Source organism: Trachypithecus francoisi, unplaced genomic scaffold (genome assembly GCF_009764315.1).
Source record: "Trachypithecus francoisi isolate TF-2019V2 unplaced genomic scaffold, Tfra_2.0 Lachesis_group19, whole genome shotgun sequence".
Classification (NCBI taxonomy): Eukaryota; Metazoa; Chordata; class Mammalia; order Primates; family Cercopithecidae; genus Trachypithecus; species Trachypithecus francoisi.
Window position 1 is genome coordinate 31,755,556 of NW_022681464.1, and position 14,541 is coordinate 31,770,096.

At 41.7% G+C, this 14,541-nt stretch overlaps 1 protein-coding gene across 6 annotated transcripts in view; it reads left to right on the plus strand.

Moving 5' to 3' along the window:
• The window catches only part of OSBPL1A (oxysterol binding protein like 1A), a 232,556-nt gene extending 218,073 nt beyond the window's left edge, over positions 1–14,483 (plus strand). For all 6 annotated transcript variants that reach the window (XM_033178095.1, XM_033178096.1, XM_033178097.1 and 3 more), the window contains 7 exons: positions 3,941–4,048; positions 4,929–5,018; positions 6,019–6,145; positions 9,142–9,258; positions 9,878–10,001; positions 11,429–11,519; positions 13,286–14,483. In XM_033178095.1, coding sequence (XP_033033986.1) covers positions 3,941–4,048; positions 4,929–5,018; positions 6,019–6,145; positions 9,142–9,258; positions 9,878–10,001; positions 11,429–11,519; positions 13,286–13,388 — 760 coding nt within the window. In that variant the 3' untranslated portion in view covers positions 13,389–14,483. The remainder of the gene's footprint in view (positions 1–3,940; positions 4,049–4,928; positions 5,019–6,018; positions 6,146–9,141; positions 9,259–9,877; positions 10,002–11,428; positions 11,520–13,285) is intronic.
• The last annotated feature ends 58 nt before the right edge of the window (positions 14,484–14,541 follow it).

Genomic DNA, 14,541 nt, shown 5'->3' on the forward strand with positions numbered 1-14,541 from the left:
ATTTTTGGAAATTTTAGTACTAAAACTATAGTGATAGAATAGTAATAATAACTGGGATAGGCTCAATGGCAGAATGCAAATGTCAAAATATGTACAGGATGTGTATGTTGAAAACTACAAGATGCTGTTGAAAGTGATCAAGGATTATCTGAGTAGTGCAGAGACACACTGTCTGGATATGTTTGGAAGCCTCAATTATAGTTAAGATGTCAGGTCACCCCTCACTGAACACAGTCCGAATCAAAATCCCAAGATGATTTTTAACAGATACAGAGAAGTTGATTCTAACTTTGTATGGAAAGGCAAATGACAGAGAACAGCCAAAATAATTTTGAAAAGGAAGAGCAGAATTGATGGACTCCCACTACCCAATTTTAAGACTTAACTCTAAAGCTGTTGTAATCAAGACAGTGTGGTGGTGGCCAAAGTAGAGACTGCATAGATGAATGCGACAGGGAAGAGAATCCAGAAATTGACCCGCAGAAATGTGGTCAATTGATTTTTGACAAAGGCGCAAAGGCAGTACAGCTAAGAAGAATAGTCCTTTCCACAGACAACCGTCTGTGCTATGGAGGCAGTTGGACATCTATATGTTGAAAAATGAACCTCAAACTAGACCTCACACCTTTTACAAAAATCAGCTCAAAATAGATCATAGGCTAAAATAAAATGCAAAACTAAGGGTTTTGGAAGAAAACATAGGAGAAAATCTTACAACTTTGGATTATGCAAAGAACTCTTACGGATATGATACCAAAATTGCAACCCATAAAAGATAAAAAAGTGATAAATTAGATTTTATTAAATTAAAAACCTTATATTGAAAGATACTGTTCAGAGAATGAAAAGATAAGCTATAGAATAGTAAAAATTATTTGCAAATCATATAGCCAACAAAGGACTTGTAGCCGCAATATATAAAGAATTCTTAAAACTCAACAATAAGAAATGATAAGGTCAGGCGCTGTGACTCATGCCTGTAATCCCAGCACTTTGGGAGGCTGAAGTGGGAGGATCACTTGAGCCCAGGAGTTTGAGACCAACCTGGGCAACATAGCGAGTCCTTGTCTTTACTAAAACATTTTAAAAATAGCCAGGTTTGGTGACATGAGCCTATTGTCCCAGTTACTTGAGAGGCTCAGGTGGGAGGATCTTTCAAGCCCAGGAGTTCGAGGCTGCAGTGAGCCATGATTGCGCCACTGTACTCCAGCCTGGGCAACAGAGTGAGACCCTGTCTCTGGAACAATAACAAAAAAAAGAACAATAAAAAATTATTTTGCCCAATGGGGCGAAAAATGTGAATAGATACTTCACCAATATTTATATGTATCAAATAAGTGCATGAAAAGATGCTGTCAGCTGATTGCAGTGGCTCATACCTATAATTCCAGTTACTTAGGAGGCTGAGGCAGGAGGATTGCTTGAGGCCAGGAGTTCAAGACCAGCCTAGGCAACATAGTGAAACTCTATCTCTAAAAAAATAAAATAAAATAAATTTAGCCAGGCATGGGGACACAGGCCTGTAGTCATAGCTAAGCTAAGGCAGGAGGGTCGCTTGAGCCAAGGAGTTTGAGGCTGCAGTGAGCTATGATCCACTACTGCACTCCACCCTAGATGGTAGAATAAGACCTCATCTCTAAAAAATAAATAAATATAAATGTAAAAACATGTTCAACAGCATCAGTTATTAGAGAATTACAAAGTTGAAACCACAGTGAGATAGGCGTAACCTATTACAGTGTCTAAAATCAAAATAATTGTAAACATTGACAATCCCAAGTGCTGACAAGGATGTGGAAGAGCTAGAAATCTCATACAGGTTGAGTATCCCTTTATAAAAATATACTGGAAGTGTTTTGGATTTTGAATATTTTCAGATTTTGGAATATTTGCAGTATACCTACCAGTTTAGCATCTCAAATCCAAAATTCCAAAATCTGAAATGCTCCAGTGAGCATTTCCTTTGAGTGTCATGTCAATGCTCAAAACGTTTCCGATTTTGGAGCGTTTCAGATTTCCAAGTTTCAAATTTGGAATGTTCATCCTGTGTATTGTTGGTGTTGGAATGTAAAATGGTAGAGCCACTCTGGAGAACGGTTTGGCAGTTTCTTATATAGTTAACCTTATGTTTATCACATGACTCAGCAATACTACTCCTAGGTATTTACCTTAGAGAAATGGAAACTCACTTTCATCCCAAACGCTGTATACAAATATTCATAGTAGCATTATTCATCACCACCAAAAACTGGAAACAGCCCACCTGCCCTCCAGTGGGTGAATGGTCACAGAAACGGTGGCACATCCATACAGCGGAATCCTACTCAGCACAAAGACTGATACGTAGAACAACACAGATGAATTTCAGGTGCATTATACAAATTGAAGATGCTAATCTCAAAAGGTAATCGACATTTATATGATGTCTGGAAAGGGAAAAACTATTGCAATGGAGAACAGATCAGTTGTTGGGGATAAGGAATGAGTTGGAGATCCAGGGATTGGGAGTGGAGAAAGGTTTGACTACCAGGAGAAGCATGAGCGAAGTGTTTGTGGGTGGAGGAGTTGTTTACGATTCTGATTGTGTTGGTGGTGGTTACACAGATCTGTACAAGCATCGACCTGAGTACCAACAAAAATGAGCTTTACCTTATGTAAATTAAAAAAACACATATCTAAGGACGAATATATGAAGGTGCAGCGGTGGCTCATGCCTGTAATCCCAGCACTTTGGGAGGCCGAGGCAGGTGGATCACCTGAGGTCAGGAGTTCAAGACCAGCCTGGCCAACATGGCGAAACCCCGTCTCTACTAAAAATACAAAAATTAGCCAGCCATGGTGGCAGGCGCCTGTAGTCCCAGCTGCTTAGGAGGCTGAGGCAGGAGAATCACTTGAACCCAGGAGGTGAAGGTTGCAATGAGCCGAGATTACACCACTGCACTCCCGTCTGGGTGACAGAGCGATACTCTGTCTCAAAAAATACAAAAAATAATAATAATAAAACTTTTTTTTTTTTAACTTTTATCTTAGGTTTAGGGATACATGTGTGGGTTTGTTCTGTTGGTAAACTATTGTCACGGGAGTTTGTTGTACAGATTATTTCGTCACCCAGGTACTAAGCCTAGTACCCAATAGTTATTTTTTCTAATCCTCTCCCTCCTCCCAACCTCCACCCTGAGGTAGGCTCCTGTGTCTGCTCATCCCTTCCTTGTGTCCTTGAGTTTGCATCATTTAACTCCCACTTATAAATGAGAACATGTGGTATTTGGTTTTCTGTTCCTGTGTTAGTTTGCTAAGGATAATGGCCTCCAGCTCCTCCATATTCCCGGAAAAGACATGAACCTGTTATTTTTTATGGCTGCATAGTATTCCATGGTGTATGCGTGCCACATTTTCTTTATCCAGTCTATCACTGGTTGGCATTTAGGTTGATTCCATGTCTGTGCTATTGTGAACAGTGCTGCAGTGAACGTTCACGTGCGTGTATCTTTATAGTAGAATGATTTCTATTCCTCGGGGTATATAGGATTATAAAATATCGGGAGTGTATTCACATAGATGAGTTTTTTCCTTTGGTGAGCTGGAGGGTACTTTCTCTAGAAAGCACTAAATAGACTTTTTATATTCTGTTTCTACTCCAGCTTTTTTTAATGTTTCATGACACTTGAATGCTTGAAATGATTATGTATATAGTTTATTTGGAGTTTGGTGGAAGTATAGAATTTTTTCTTAAGTTGTTACTTCCTTTCAAGAAACAAGAATGGGCAAATGATCCCAATTTTATGGTGAGTTAACATCAATAGAATTTTTAAAGTCTTAGAACTTAGTTACCTCAAGCAGCCTGGTTTGTTATTCTGAGTAACGGCATTTGGAGCAAGTGCACTTTTTAAACAAAGTGATACCTCTCACTTATTTTTCTGGGTTTGGTTTTGCTTTTCAGACACAATGAGGCATATACCTGGACAAATCCCACCTGCTGTGTGCATAATATCATTGTGGGTAAACTGTGGATCGAACAGTACGGCAATGTGGAAATCATAAACCATAAGTAAGGCACCTTGGGGTACTTCATCCATTCCTTCAGTTTTCATCAAGCAGTTTTAGTGCACTTCAGTTTTGTTTGTCTTTAAAGAAAAGCTCTAGAACAGGCTGATGAAAATTTAAGAATCAGGCAACATAGGTTGGGCGTGGTGGCTCACGCCTGTAATCCTAGCACTTTGGGAGACTGAGGCAGGTGGATCATGAGGTCAGGAGTTCGAGACCAGCCTGGCCAAGATGGCGAAACCCTGTCTCTACTAAAAATATAAAAATTAGCTGGCTGTAGTCGCGGGCACCTGTAATCCCAGCTACTTGGGAGGCTGAGGGAGGAGAATTGCTTGAACCCAGGAGGTGGAGGTTGCAGTGAGACAAGATCATGCCACTGCATTCTAGCCTGGGCGGCAGAGCAAGACTCCATCTCAAAAAAGAAAAAAAGAAAAAGAAAAGAAATCAGGCAATATAACTCTTGAATGACTGGAAGCCCATTTATTTAATAAAGAGGGTTCATTAAAGTCTCTGATGAAGGAAGACTGGGTGAACTCAGCCTCCCCAGCTTCTGTGAACCTTAATTCCAATCTCAGCTCATTTTGCTTCCTTTGTCTAGTCGGGGCCAGAGAGACGGGGGGCTTAGGAGTTACTAGAAAGAGCTGGGCTCCCATTCTACTTTGTGACCTTAGGCAAGTCACGTATTCTTTCTGCACCTCACATACCTTTTCTTTACGGTGGGAAGATTACCAATGGAGGATTAATCATTATCACTTTAGTGTGGAGCCTGGCACACAGAGAAAATCCGTAAACAGTAGCTGCTGCTAGAAAAGTTATCACAGTTATTTTTCTCTACTGCTGCTTTGGTAATAAATGATAATCTGAACTTAATATTTTCTTTATAGGACTGGGGACAAATGTGTGTTGAATTTTAAGCCATGTGGCCTTTTTGGTAAGGAATTACACAAAGTTGAAGGCTACATTCAAGATAAAAGGTAAAATTTCCATTTTAAATGTTGAATAGTATAGATTTTGTTCACTAGATAAAATGTTGGTATTAAAATATTGTTGGCTGGGCGTGGTGGCTCACGCCTGTAATCCCAGCACTTTGGGAGGCTGAGGTGGGCAGATCACGAGGTTAGGTTCAAGACCAGCCTGGCCAACATAGTGAAACCCCATCTCTACTAAAAATACAAAAAAATTAGCCGAGCGTGGTGGTGGGCACCTGTAATCCCAGCTACTTGGGAGGCTGAGGCAGGAGAATTGCTTGAACCTGGGAGGTGGAGGTTGCAGTGAGCTGAGATCGTGCCACCACACTCCAGCCCAGGTGACAGCGAGACTCCATCTAAAAAACAAAAACAAAAAACATTGCCATAACCTAGGAAACAAGCATTCTAATAAGTTGAAAAATCTTTCTTCTACAAGGAAGTTTGTTTCATTAAAGAACCTGATTTGGCTGCTCACAGTGGCTCATGCCTGTATTCCCAGCACTTTGGGAGGCTGAGTGGGGAGGACTGCTTCAGCCAGTTCGAGACCAGCCTGGATAACACAGTGAGACCCTGTCTCTACAAAAAACATTTTTTTAATTAGGCAGGTGTGGTGGCGCATGCCTGTGGACCCAGTTACTCTGGAGGCTGAGGTGGGAGGAACCCTTGAGCCCAGGAGGTTGAGGCTACAGTGAGCCATGATTATACCACTGTACTCCAGCCTGAGTGACAGAGTGAGACCCTGTCTCTGTCTCTCTCTCACACACACATGCACACACAAAATAGAAAATCTGATTCGTACACACCTTTATAGTAATATTCAATTGCAGCAAAACAGTCTATGGCCATGCCACCCTGAACACGCCTGGTCTCATCTGCTCTTGGAAGCTAAGCAGGGTCAGGCTGGTTTAGGACTTGGATGGGAGACCATCTGGAAATACCAGGTGCTGTCAGCTTTAAAAAAAAACAAACACTGGTTTGTTAACTAAACATCAGTTTTTCTTGCCAGCAAAAAGAAGCTCTGTGCCCTCTATGGGAAGTGGACGGAATGTTTATACAGTGTTGACCCTGCCACGTTTGATGCTTACAAAAAAAATGATAAGAAAAATACAGAAGAGAAGAAGAACAGCAAACAGGTGAACATCCTGTCAGGTGGTATCAAAGGAATCACTGGATTCTTCAATGTGTACTAATCCTTTTGGAGTTGGCCTGCTCTAGGGTCACAATTTGACTTTCTTCTTCCTTGTTGCTCATGCATGTCACTTTCCTCTTTTTAATGATCAGACATTTGCTTTAACAAGTACTTGGCATAGGCTTGTATAGGATATGGACACGTATCAGTTTTTTAACTGTGGAGCAGTTATATGTGGAACTTTGCTTTAATTCACATAGCTTTGGAATGTTGGAGTTCATCTTAATGAAAGAAATTTTCTTTTCCTCCTGTTTATGTGCATAGAAAGTTGAAATTGTTGAAGATTTAAAATTTCCTCCAAAATTCTCTCTGACATTTTCATGCTTATCAGTTTTGTTGCCTTGTTCCTTATCGTGAAATTACTGAAGTTAGGACTGTCGTAGTGAAAGGAGTTATCCCTGGGCTGTTGTCCTCTTCTTACTAAACTTTCTTTGTGGGACAGTAAAATCCCAGTAGGGGAGGCACATGGCTTCTTGTCGCGTGGTCCCAAGCAGGCTCCAGTGGTTGGCAAACTCCTGCCCCTTCCCTCCAGGCATAACTGCTCTAGGACTGTACCTCTTTGGACAGGAAATATTTGTTTGAGGATGGATTCCTTTCCAGTAACCAAGATAATGGTTCCAAGCGCAAACTCTGGGTTAGAATCTTAGCCCCACCGCTGATGAGCAGTACAAGCCCAGATTTCTCATCTCTCTGCCTCAGTGCCTTCATTTGTAACACAGGCACCATAATAGCACCTACCTGTTAAATGAGTTAACAAACATAATGGGCTCAGAATAGTATCTGCTCATAGTAAAGACTGATAAAGTCATTTCTGCCAGAAGTACTTCTTCAGACTGGCATCTTGAGTGTCATCTGTGAGCTCATTAGAAATGCAGGCGGCCCAGCTGCACCTCAGGCCTACTGAAGACCAGTCTCTGGGGCTGTTTAACGTTTCTTATGCATGTGAAAGTTCAGGAAACCCTAAGATTCCTCAAAAGCAGAAGGTGTATTTATGAGTGACTTTCTTTTGAGACAGAGTTAGCTTTGCTCCCAAAATGAAAAGAGATTTATTAAATGGCGGGAGCATTCAGCTTTCCTGTGTCTGGGGCTGTTTCTTTCTTTCTTTGTTTCCCATCAGCTGTGTGTGCACAGTTCTGCTTCCCTCTTTGCATCCCGTGTTCCTGCCCACGGGAACTGTGCGCCGACTGTGCTCCACAGCCAGCAGGAAACTGACAGGGCTGAGAAGGGCATGTCTGGGGTTCTGGGACCCCTGACACAAACTCCTCAGCTGCAGCTCCTTGACAAAGACGATTTCCACAACACGCTTGCCTTCCGACTCTCTTCACAGAGTGGGGATGGCCAAGAATGTCGGTGAAATTCCAGAGAACATTCCTGATACTCCCTAAATTCCCGGTCAGTCTGGGAGAAAGTGGTTTTTTTTTCCTCTTGGAGAGAGCAGGTATTCTCACATATCCACTGCTTTTCTGGTCTCTCTCGTTCCTGTGTTCCTGTCATCTGCCTACCACGGATTTCGGACGTTCCTGAACACAGACACTGCGGGAAGTTTGTGTCATTAGCGTTGTCACCTCTGTGCTGTTTTGTAAACTGTATATTCACTGAATGTGTCTCTAGCCAGTAGTTCTAGATTTGTTCACTGTGTGATGCTGGGACTATGACTTACCCTTCCAAAGCCTTCATTCCATGTCTAAAAAGCGGTCGTGACCTCTCCTCGAGGCGTTGTTGCATAAAGACCACATACATAGAACAGTAGCATAGCTGGGGCCGCGGGGAGGGGAGCCCGAGGAAACGCTGGCTCCCTGTGTTTCATCTAATGAAAAATTCTTTCATCAGATGCATTCGGGATCCCTCCTGGTTTGGTGCCATTGATAAATTTAGTTGACTTCCCCAAGGGTGTAACCTTTTGTTGTTCTCAGATTGTTCCTCTCTAGTGTGTGGGCTCCACAAAAGTCAGGTAGTGACGGTGCTTCTCTAACACCCCAGTGGCTGGGCCTCCAGAAGTTCCTTAGTAGATACTCAAATGATGCTTTGGGAGGCTGAGGCAGGAGGATTGCTTGAAGGCAGGAGTTCAAGACCAGCCTGGGCAGCACGATGAGACCTCCTCATCTCTAGAAAAACATTTTTAAAAAATTTGCTGGGTGTGGTGGCACATACCTGTAGTCCCAGCTACTTGGGAGACTGAGGCAGGAAACTCACTTGAACCCAGGAGTTTTAGGTTACAGTGAGCTGTGATTGCACCACTGTACTTCAGCCTGGGCAACACAGCAAGACCCTATCTCCAAAATATTAAAAATAAATACTCAAATGAATTATTTTGTCTTTAAAAAGGAAACAGCCTTAAAAACATAAAACCCTATAGGAAAGAGTGATGATGATAATGACTTAAATGCGGGTAACACTAAGTGGCACAACACACAAAGCTTGTGAGACTCTCAGCACCCACTCGGGCATTCAGCAGGTATCCATTGACTTCCCACACTGTTCAAAGTAAGGATATAAGAATTAGAAAGTCACAGTGTCCCTGCCCTCATGTAGTTTACATTCTAGTGGTGTGCAATACATGATGGTTTACAATTTGCAAGTGTGTATATATTTTCCTAAGGACAGGGATATGTTCTAAGAAATCATTAGGTGATTTCATCATTGTGCGAACCTCACACAGTGTACTTACACAAACTTAGATCGTGTATGTATTTTTATCTCTTTTTTCATGTGGAAAGCCAAAAGTCCCAACACTGTTACTGAGTATCAGTCATTTCCCTTACTTGATCTGCAATGCCAAAATCAAATGCCATATAGCAGATTTCTGTACATGCTCCACTATAACCTCAGGGGACTGCCATCATATTTACAGTCCGTTGTTGACTGAAATATCATTATGTGGTGCTTGACTATATCTTAAAACTTTTTACTGAAATTTTGTTCATTGGTTGGTTTTTCTAGATGAGCACCTCTGAGGAGTCGGATGAAATGCCAATGCCGGATTCTGAAAGTGTATTCATTATCCCTGGGAGCGTTCTTCTATGGCGAATAGCCCCACGGCCTCCAAATTCTGCCCAGGTGAGACTGGGCTTGCTGGCTGTGGCCTCACTGTGTTCAGCATCGTGGCGCTCTGTCCTGGCACGTGCAGGCTCAGCCCAGGCAGCATGGAGACAGGCAGGTTGGCATCCTGAGCCCCCACTGACTCCCGGGTGCTCCCTTCTTGCCTGAGCTCCGTGCATCGTAAGTGCATCATGCTGTCCATCCCTCTGGCATCCGGCTGGGAAGATGTGTTGGGTTAGGGCTTCACTGGGGCTTAATAGCTACTTAGCGGTAAAACTTGTCCTGATTAAATATAAGCTGGTGCAGCCTAGTCAGTACCAGCCCTCCAGACCCAGCAAGGAATGATTTTAATGAAGATAAAAGAATGTTGGCGTTTGCTTAGAGTTCTATTTAAAGTTGATCATGATAGAGGATATTTATTCTGCAAAGCCTGCTTTGAGATTTTTTTGAGACAGATACCCACAGATGGTGCAGATTTGGGTGAAAACATTTAGATACGTGTGATCTGAGAAAGACTGACCATTGTTACCACGAAAGGGAAGGGGTCATTGTCAAGTCAACCCTCTTCTACTTTCAGGACGTTTCATTTTGCGTTACGCCTTGGCGATGTTAATTTCACCCTTTTGCTTCTTTTCAGATGTATAATTTTACTAGTTTTGCAATGGTTCTGAATGAAGTAGACAAAGACATGGGGAGTGTGATTCCCAAGACGGACTGCAGGTTACGGCCTGACATTAGAGCCATGGAAAATGGAGAGATAGGTAACTAGCCAGTGAAGACTCGTTTCTCGGGGGATGCTGCTTTGTTTTATTCCTGGTGATTGTTAGCATCATTGGGGTACGAGCACTTTTAGTCTCTCTTAGAGATCAAGTTTGAGTTAACATTCAGTTTAAATTCAGTAACTTTTATTTTACATTTGGAAATCTGGGCAGACCTTATTAGCTCATATTATTGTGGTAATACTCCCCTGAGAATTTAATATACTGGAGTTGGCCAGAGGCATTTTCTGACTAATTAAGTCACTGTCTGCTTCAGAATTTACATAGCACCTTGTCAGCCTCAGAGGAGAGTGCGGCCTCCCCTTGGTTAATTATAACTTAAATGTTTTTGTGTGTTGGTATAAGTAGGTGTATATACTTACGTAGTATGTGGGATATTTTGATAGAGGCATACAATATGTAATAATCACATCAGGGTAAATGGGGTATCAATTACAACATTTTTTTTTTCTTTTTTTATACAGAGTCTCGCTCTGTCTCCCAGGCTGGAGTGCAGTGGCACAATCTCAGCTCACTGCAGCCTCCACCTCCTGGGTTCAATCCATTCTTGTGCCTCAGCCTCCTGAGTAACTGGGATTACAGGCACGCGCCACCACACATGGCTGATTTTTGTATTTTTAGTAGATATGGGGTTTCACCATGTTAGCCACGCTGGTCTCCTGACCTCAGGTGATCCACCCGCCTCAGACTCCCAAAGTGCTGGGATTACCGGTGTGAGCCACTGCATCCAGCCCATTTTTATCTTATAAATTTCTTCCAATCCAGTGATTCTCAAAAGGGGGGCATTTTCTCCCCCAAGAAGACATGTAGCAAAGTCTGAAGACTTTGGTTGTTACTTCTTAGGAGGTACTACTGGCATCTGCAGGCCAGGGATGCTGCTAAACATCCTCTCCCACACCAGGTAGCCTCTTATGATAGAATCACCACATGGCCTTTTATGATGCAGCCATCACATCGAACATGTCATAGTGCCACAGTGGAGAAAAAGTGAGACACTGCAACAGTATTTTGGAAGACTGTTTAAATTTCTTAAGAATGGCATCTGAAGGAGCTCTGTGAGGTCTCACTAAGAATTTAGAATAATTTCACGTTTATTTAGTTTTTACACCCAAATTTTCATTGAAGAATTTAACACAGTTGTTTTGGCCTTAAGAATAAGCAGGTTGTTCTTGGCAAGGTTGTTAAGAGCATAGGCTGTCAAAGAGATGCTGCGTCTGTGATACCAGCTCTGCCTCTTACTAGTCCAGGTATCTGTTACAATTTTTGCTTGATATTTGACTCTGGTATTTGTGTTCTAATAAAAGGGGAGAACGTGTAGATGGTTCTTTTGTGAAGTTCTTGTGCTTAATACTGTGCCTGGCATCCTCTATGTAGAGTGTTAATGGTTTGTATTGATGTTCTTATTTTAGATCAAGCTAGTGAAGAAAAAAAACGACTTGAGGAAAAACAAAGAGCAGCCCGCAAAAACAGGTCCAAGTCAGAAGAGGACTGGAAGACGAGGTGCGTGCCTGAGTCAGGGGATGTGGCTGAGCCCTCAGGCAGGCTGCTGTGTGGGATGAGGCAGGGATGCCAGACACTGACCCCAGAGCAAGGGCCTATCTAACACAAACCCTGCCGAGTTGTCCCAGGCCTGAAAAAAAGTTATTTCCACTGACTTTTATCCATTCATCCATTAATGGACACAGGTTAATTCCATATCTTTGTTATTGTGAATCGTGCTGTCATAAACATAGGGATGCAGGTATCCCTTCGATACATTGACTTCCTTTCCTTTGGATACCCAGTAGTGGGAGTGCCGGATCCTATGGTAGTTAAGTTTTTTTAAGAAATCTCTGACCGGGCACAGTGGCCCACGCCTGTAATCCCAGCACTTTGGGAGGCCGAGGCGGGCAGATCACAAGGTCAGGAGATCGAGACCATCCTGGCTAACATGGTGAAACCCCGTCTCTATTAAAAAAATACAAAAAGTAGCTGGGCGTGTGGCGGGTGTCTGTAGTCCCAGCTACTCAGGAGGCTGAGGCAGGAGAATGGCGTGAACCCGGGAGGTGGAGTTTGCAGTGAGCCGAGAACGTGCCACTGTATTCCAGCCTGGGCAACAGAGCAAGACTCTGTCTCAAAAAAACAACAAAAAAACCACAAAAATCTCCATACTGTTTTCCATAGTGGTTCTACCAATTTATATTCTCACTACCAGTGTATGAGCTCGCTTTTTTTTGCATCCTTGCCAGCATGTTTTTTCTTTTTAATAATTGCCATCCTAACTGGTGTAAGATAATAATCTTGTGGGTCTTATTCACGTTTCCCTCCTAATTAGTGATGTGGAACATTTTCTCATATCCTGTTGGCTATTTGTATGTCTTCAGAAATGTCTCTTCATGTCTTTTGGGTTATGTGTAGCATGGTATATTAGAAAAATCATGGTCTTTAACATTAAACCTAAATTTGCCATCAGTTACGAGGTTGGGCAAGTTATTTAACTGCTTAGACATTCAGCTTCTCATCTGTAAAACGGAGCTTTAAGAGTTTGAGGCCAGGCGCAGTGGCTCACACCTGTAATCCTAGCACTTCGGGAGGCCAAGGTGGGCGGATCTCAAGGTCAGGAGTTTGAGACCAGTCTGACCAACGTGGAGAAACCCTGTCTCTACTAAAAATACAAAATTAGCTGGGTGTGGTGGTGCATGCCTGTAATCCCAGCTACTTGGGAGGCTGAGGCAGGAGAATCGCTTTCACCTGGGAGGCAGAGGTTGTGGTGAGCTGAGATCGCACCATTGCACTCCAGCCTGGGTAACGAGCAAAACTCCGTCTCAAAAAAAAAAAAAAAAAAGTGTGAAGGGCATTTACACTGACCCAGGTGCCTTACATACTGCTGTGTGTGTGCTGTCAATGTTAATGTCCTTATTCTAATTTGTTCCCAACTGCTTAAAAGAATGCCTTGCTGTGGAAAATAAGCCCCGGGCTAGAGGGTGAACCTGTTAGACAAATACATTGTTTCGAACCAACCTATTAGAAGACCCTGCTTGGGTCAAGTAGCTTGCTAGATCCTGGTGGGAAATCCATATTCCTTTTGCATGGCATCATTACCCCTTTTGGAGTATTATTCCACAGACCTGTTCCCTACCTAAGCAGAAAAACAGCATCACTTCGGCATCTCTTTAGAAATCCCTCCCAGAATGAGTTGCTGCAATAGAAAAATACCGCAAGCTAGTGAAGCAACAGCCTGTGACTTTCCAGTTTCCCTGTAAATCTTGTCCTTTTTCTTTTAACAGGTGGTTCCATCAAGGTCCTAATCCCTACAATGGAGCACAGGACTGGATTTACTCTGGCAGCTACTGGGACAGAAATTACTTCAATTTGCCTGACATTTATTAAAATGCACACAAGTCAGGGTGTTTGGCTAATCTACAAATAAGTCTTAAACCTATGTTTTTAAATTTTTTTCCCTTGGTTTCTACTTATCTTTAAAAAACAAAAGAAAAAACATTCATAATTGCATTTCACCCCCAACAAAAGCAGGGTATAAGGTGATACTGGTGATGAAAGTCTTAGGCATAATTTTACTATAAAACGTACTTATTTGGAATACTATTTTATATAGAGGTATGTTGGGGAATATGCTTTTTATGGTTGCTGTTGCCATATTTACTGAAGGTTTATACCTAAATGTAACTTTAGCTTTATGGAACTATATAGTAATCCCAAATCAAGTTATTTTGAATATTTTTATGCTGTCATGCTTGAATGTTTTAGATGTAACCTTTGACATATTTAGAACTCTCGTCCTATACAATGTTTATTGCTCAAATGTAGAGGTTATGTCATTTTATAAAGACTCCATTGATAAGATGGCTTTTATTCATACTAATCCTCCCAATTTTACCCCTTCCATCTTCCAAGAAGAAAAAAATGCCTGAATATTCAGAATAGATATTTCTGATTTGAAAATTCTAAAGAATTAAACTGGAAAAGTATTTAATTTACTTAGTGCTCTGAATTTACTTTTACAGTTTTCTGCAGTATCATTAAAATGTTTAAGTTTACATTTGAATTGAAAATATGTATAAAATCAGCAATTCACAAAAATGCCCTAGAAATACAGATTTTAATCACCATTACATAATGACAAACCTTGTTAAATGCTTCCACTTCCAGTGGCAAATGCCGCTAGAGAAATTAAGTTGCACTCATGTAATTATCAAACTATATAAAAGGAGGTCTTGTGCATTTCAAGTTTGCAAGGTACTTGTGTACTTAAAATATGTGTGGAGACCTACTGTACAGTAGTTTTGCCCCTTTAATTGGGGCACATTAATCTTTTAGTATTTATCCACCCAAACCCCAGACTGAGATATTGCTCCCAGGGGCCTTAGGTAGCTGCCAGTACATGATTTTAATTGCTGTCTTGAAGTTAACAAGTGTTATAATGAATTAATCTACCTGATGCTAAATAAAGGCTTTAGAATGTTCCCCAAAAGTGTGGTTTCTTTTAAAATTTCAAGTATACTAATGTTGTCACTTAATATAT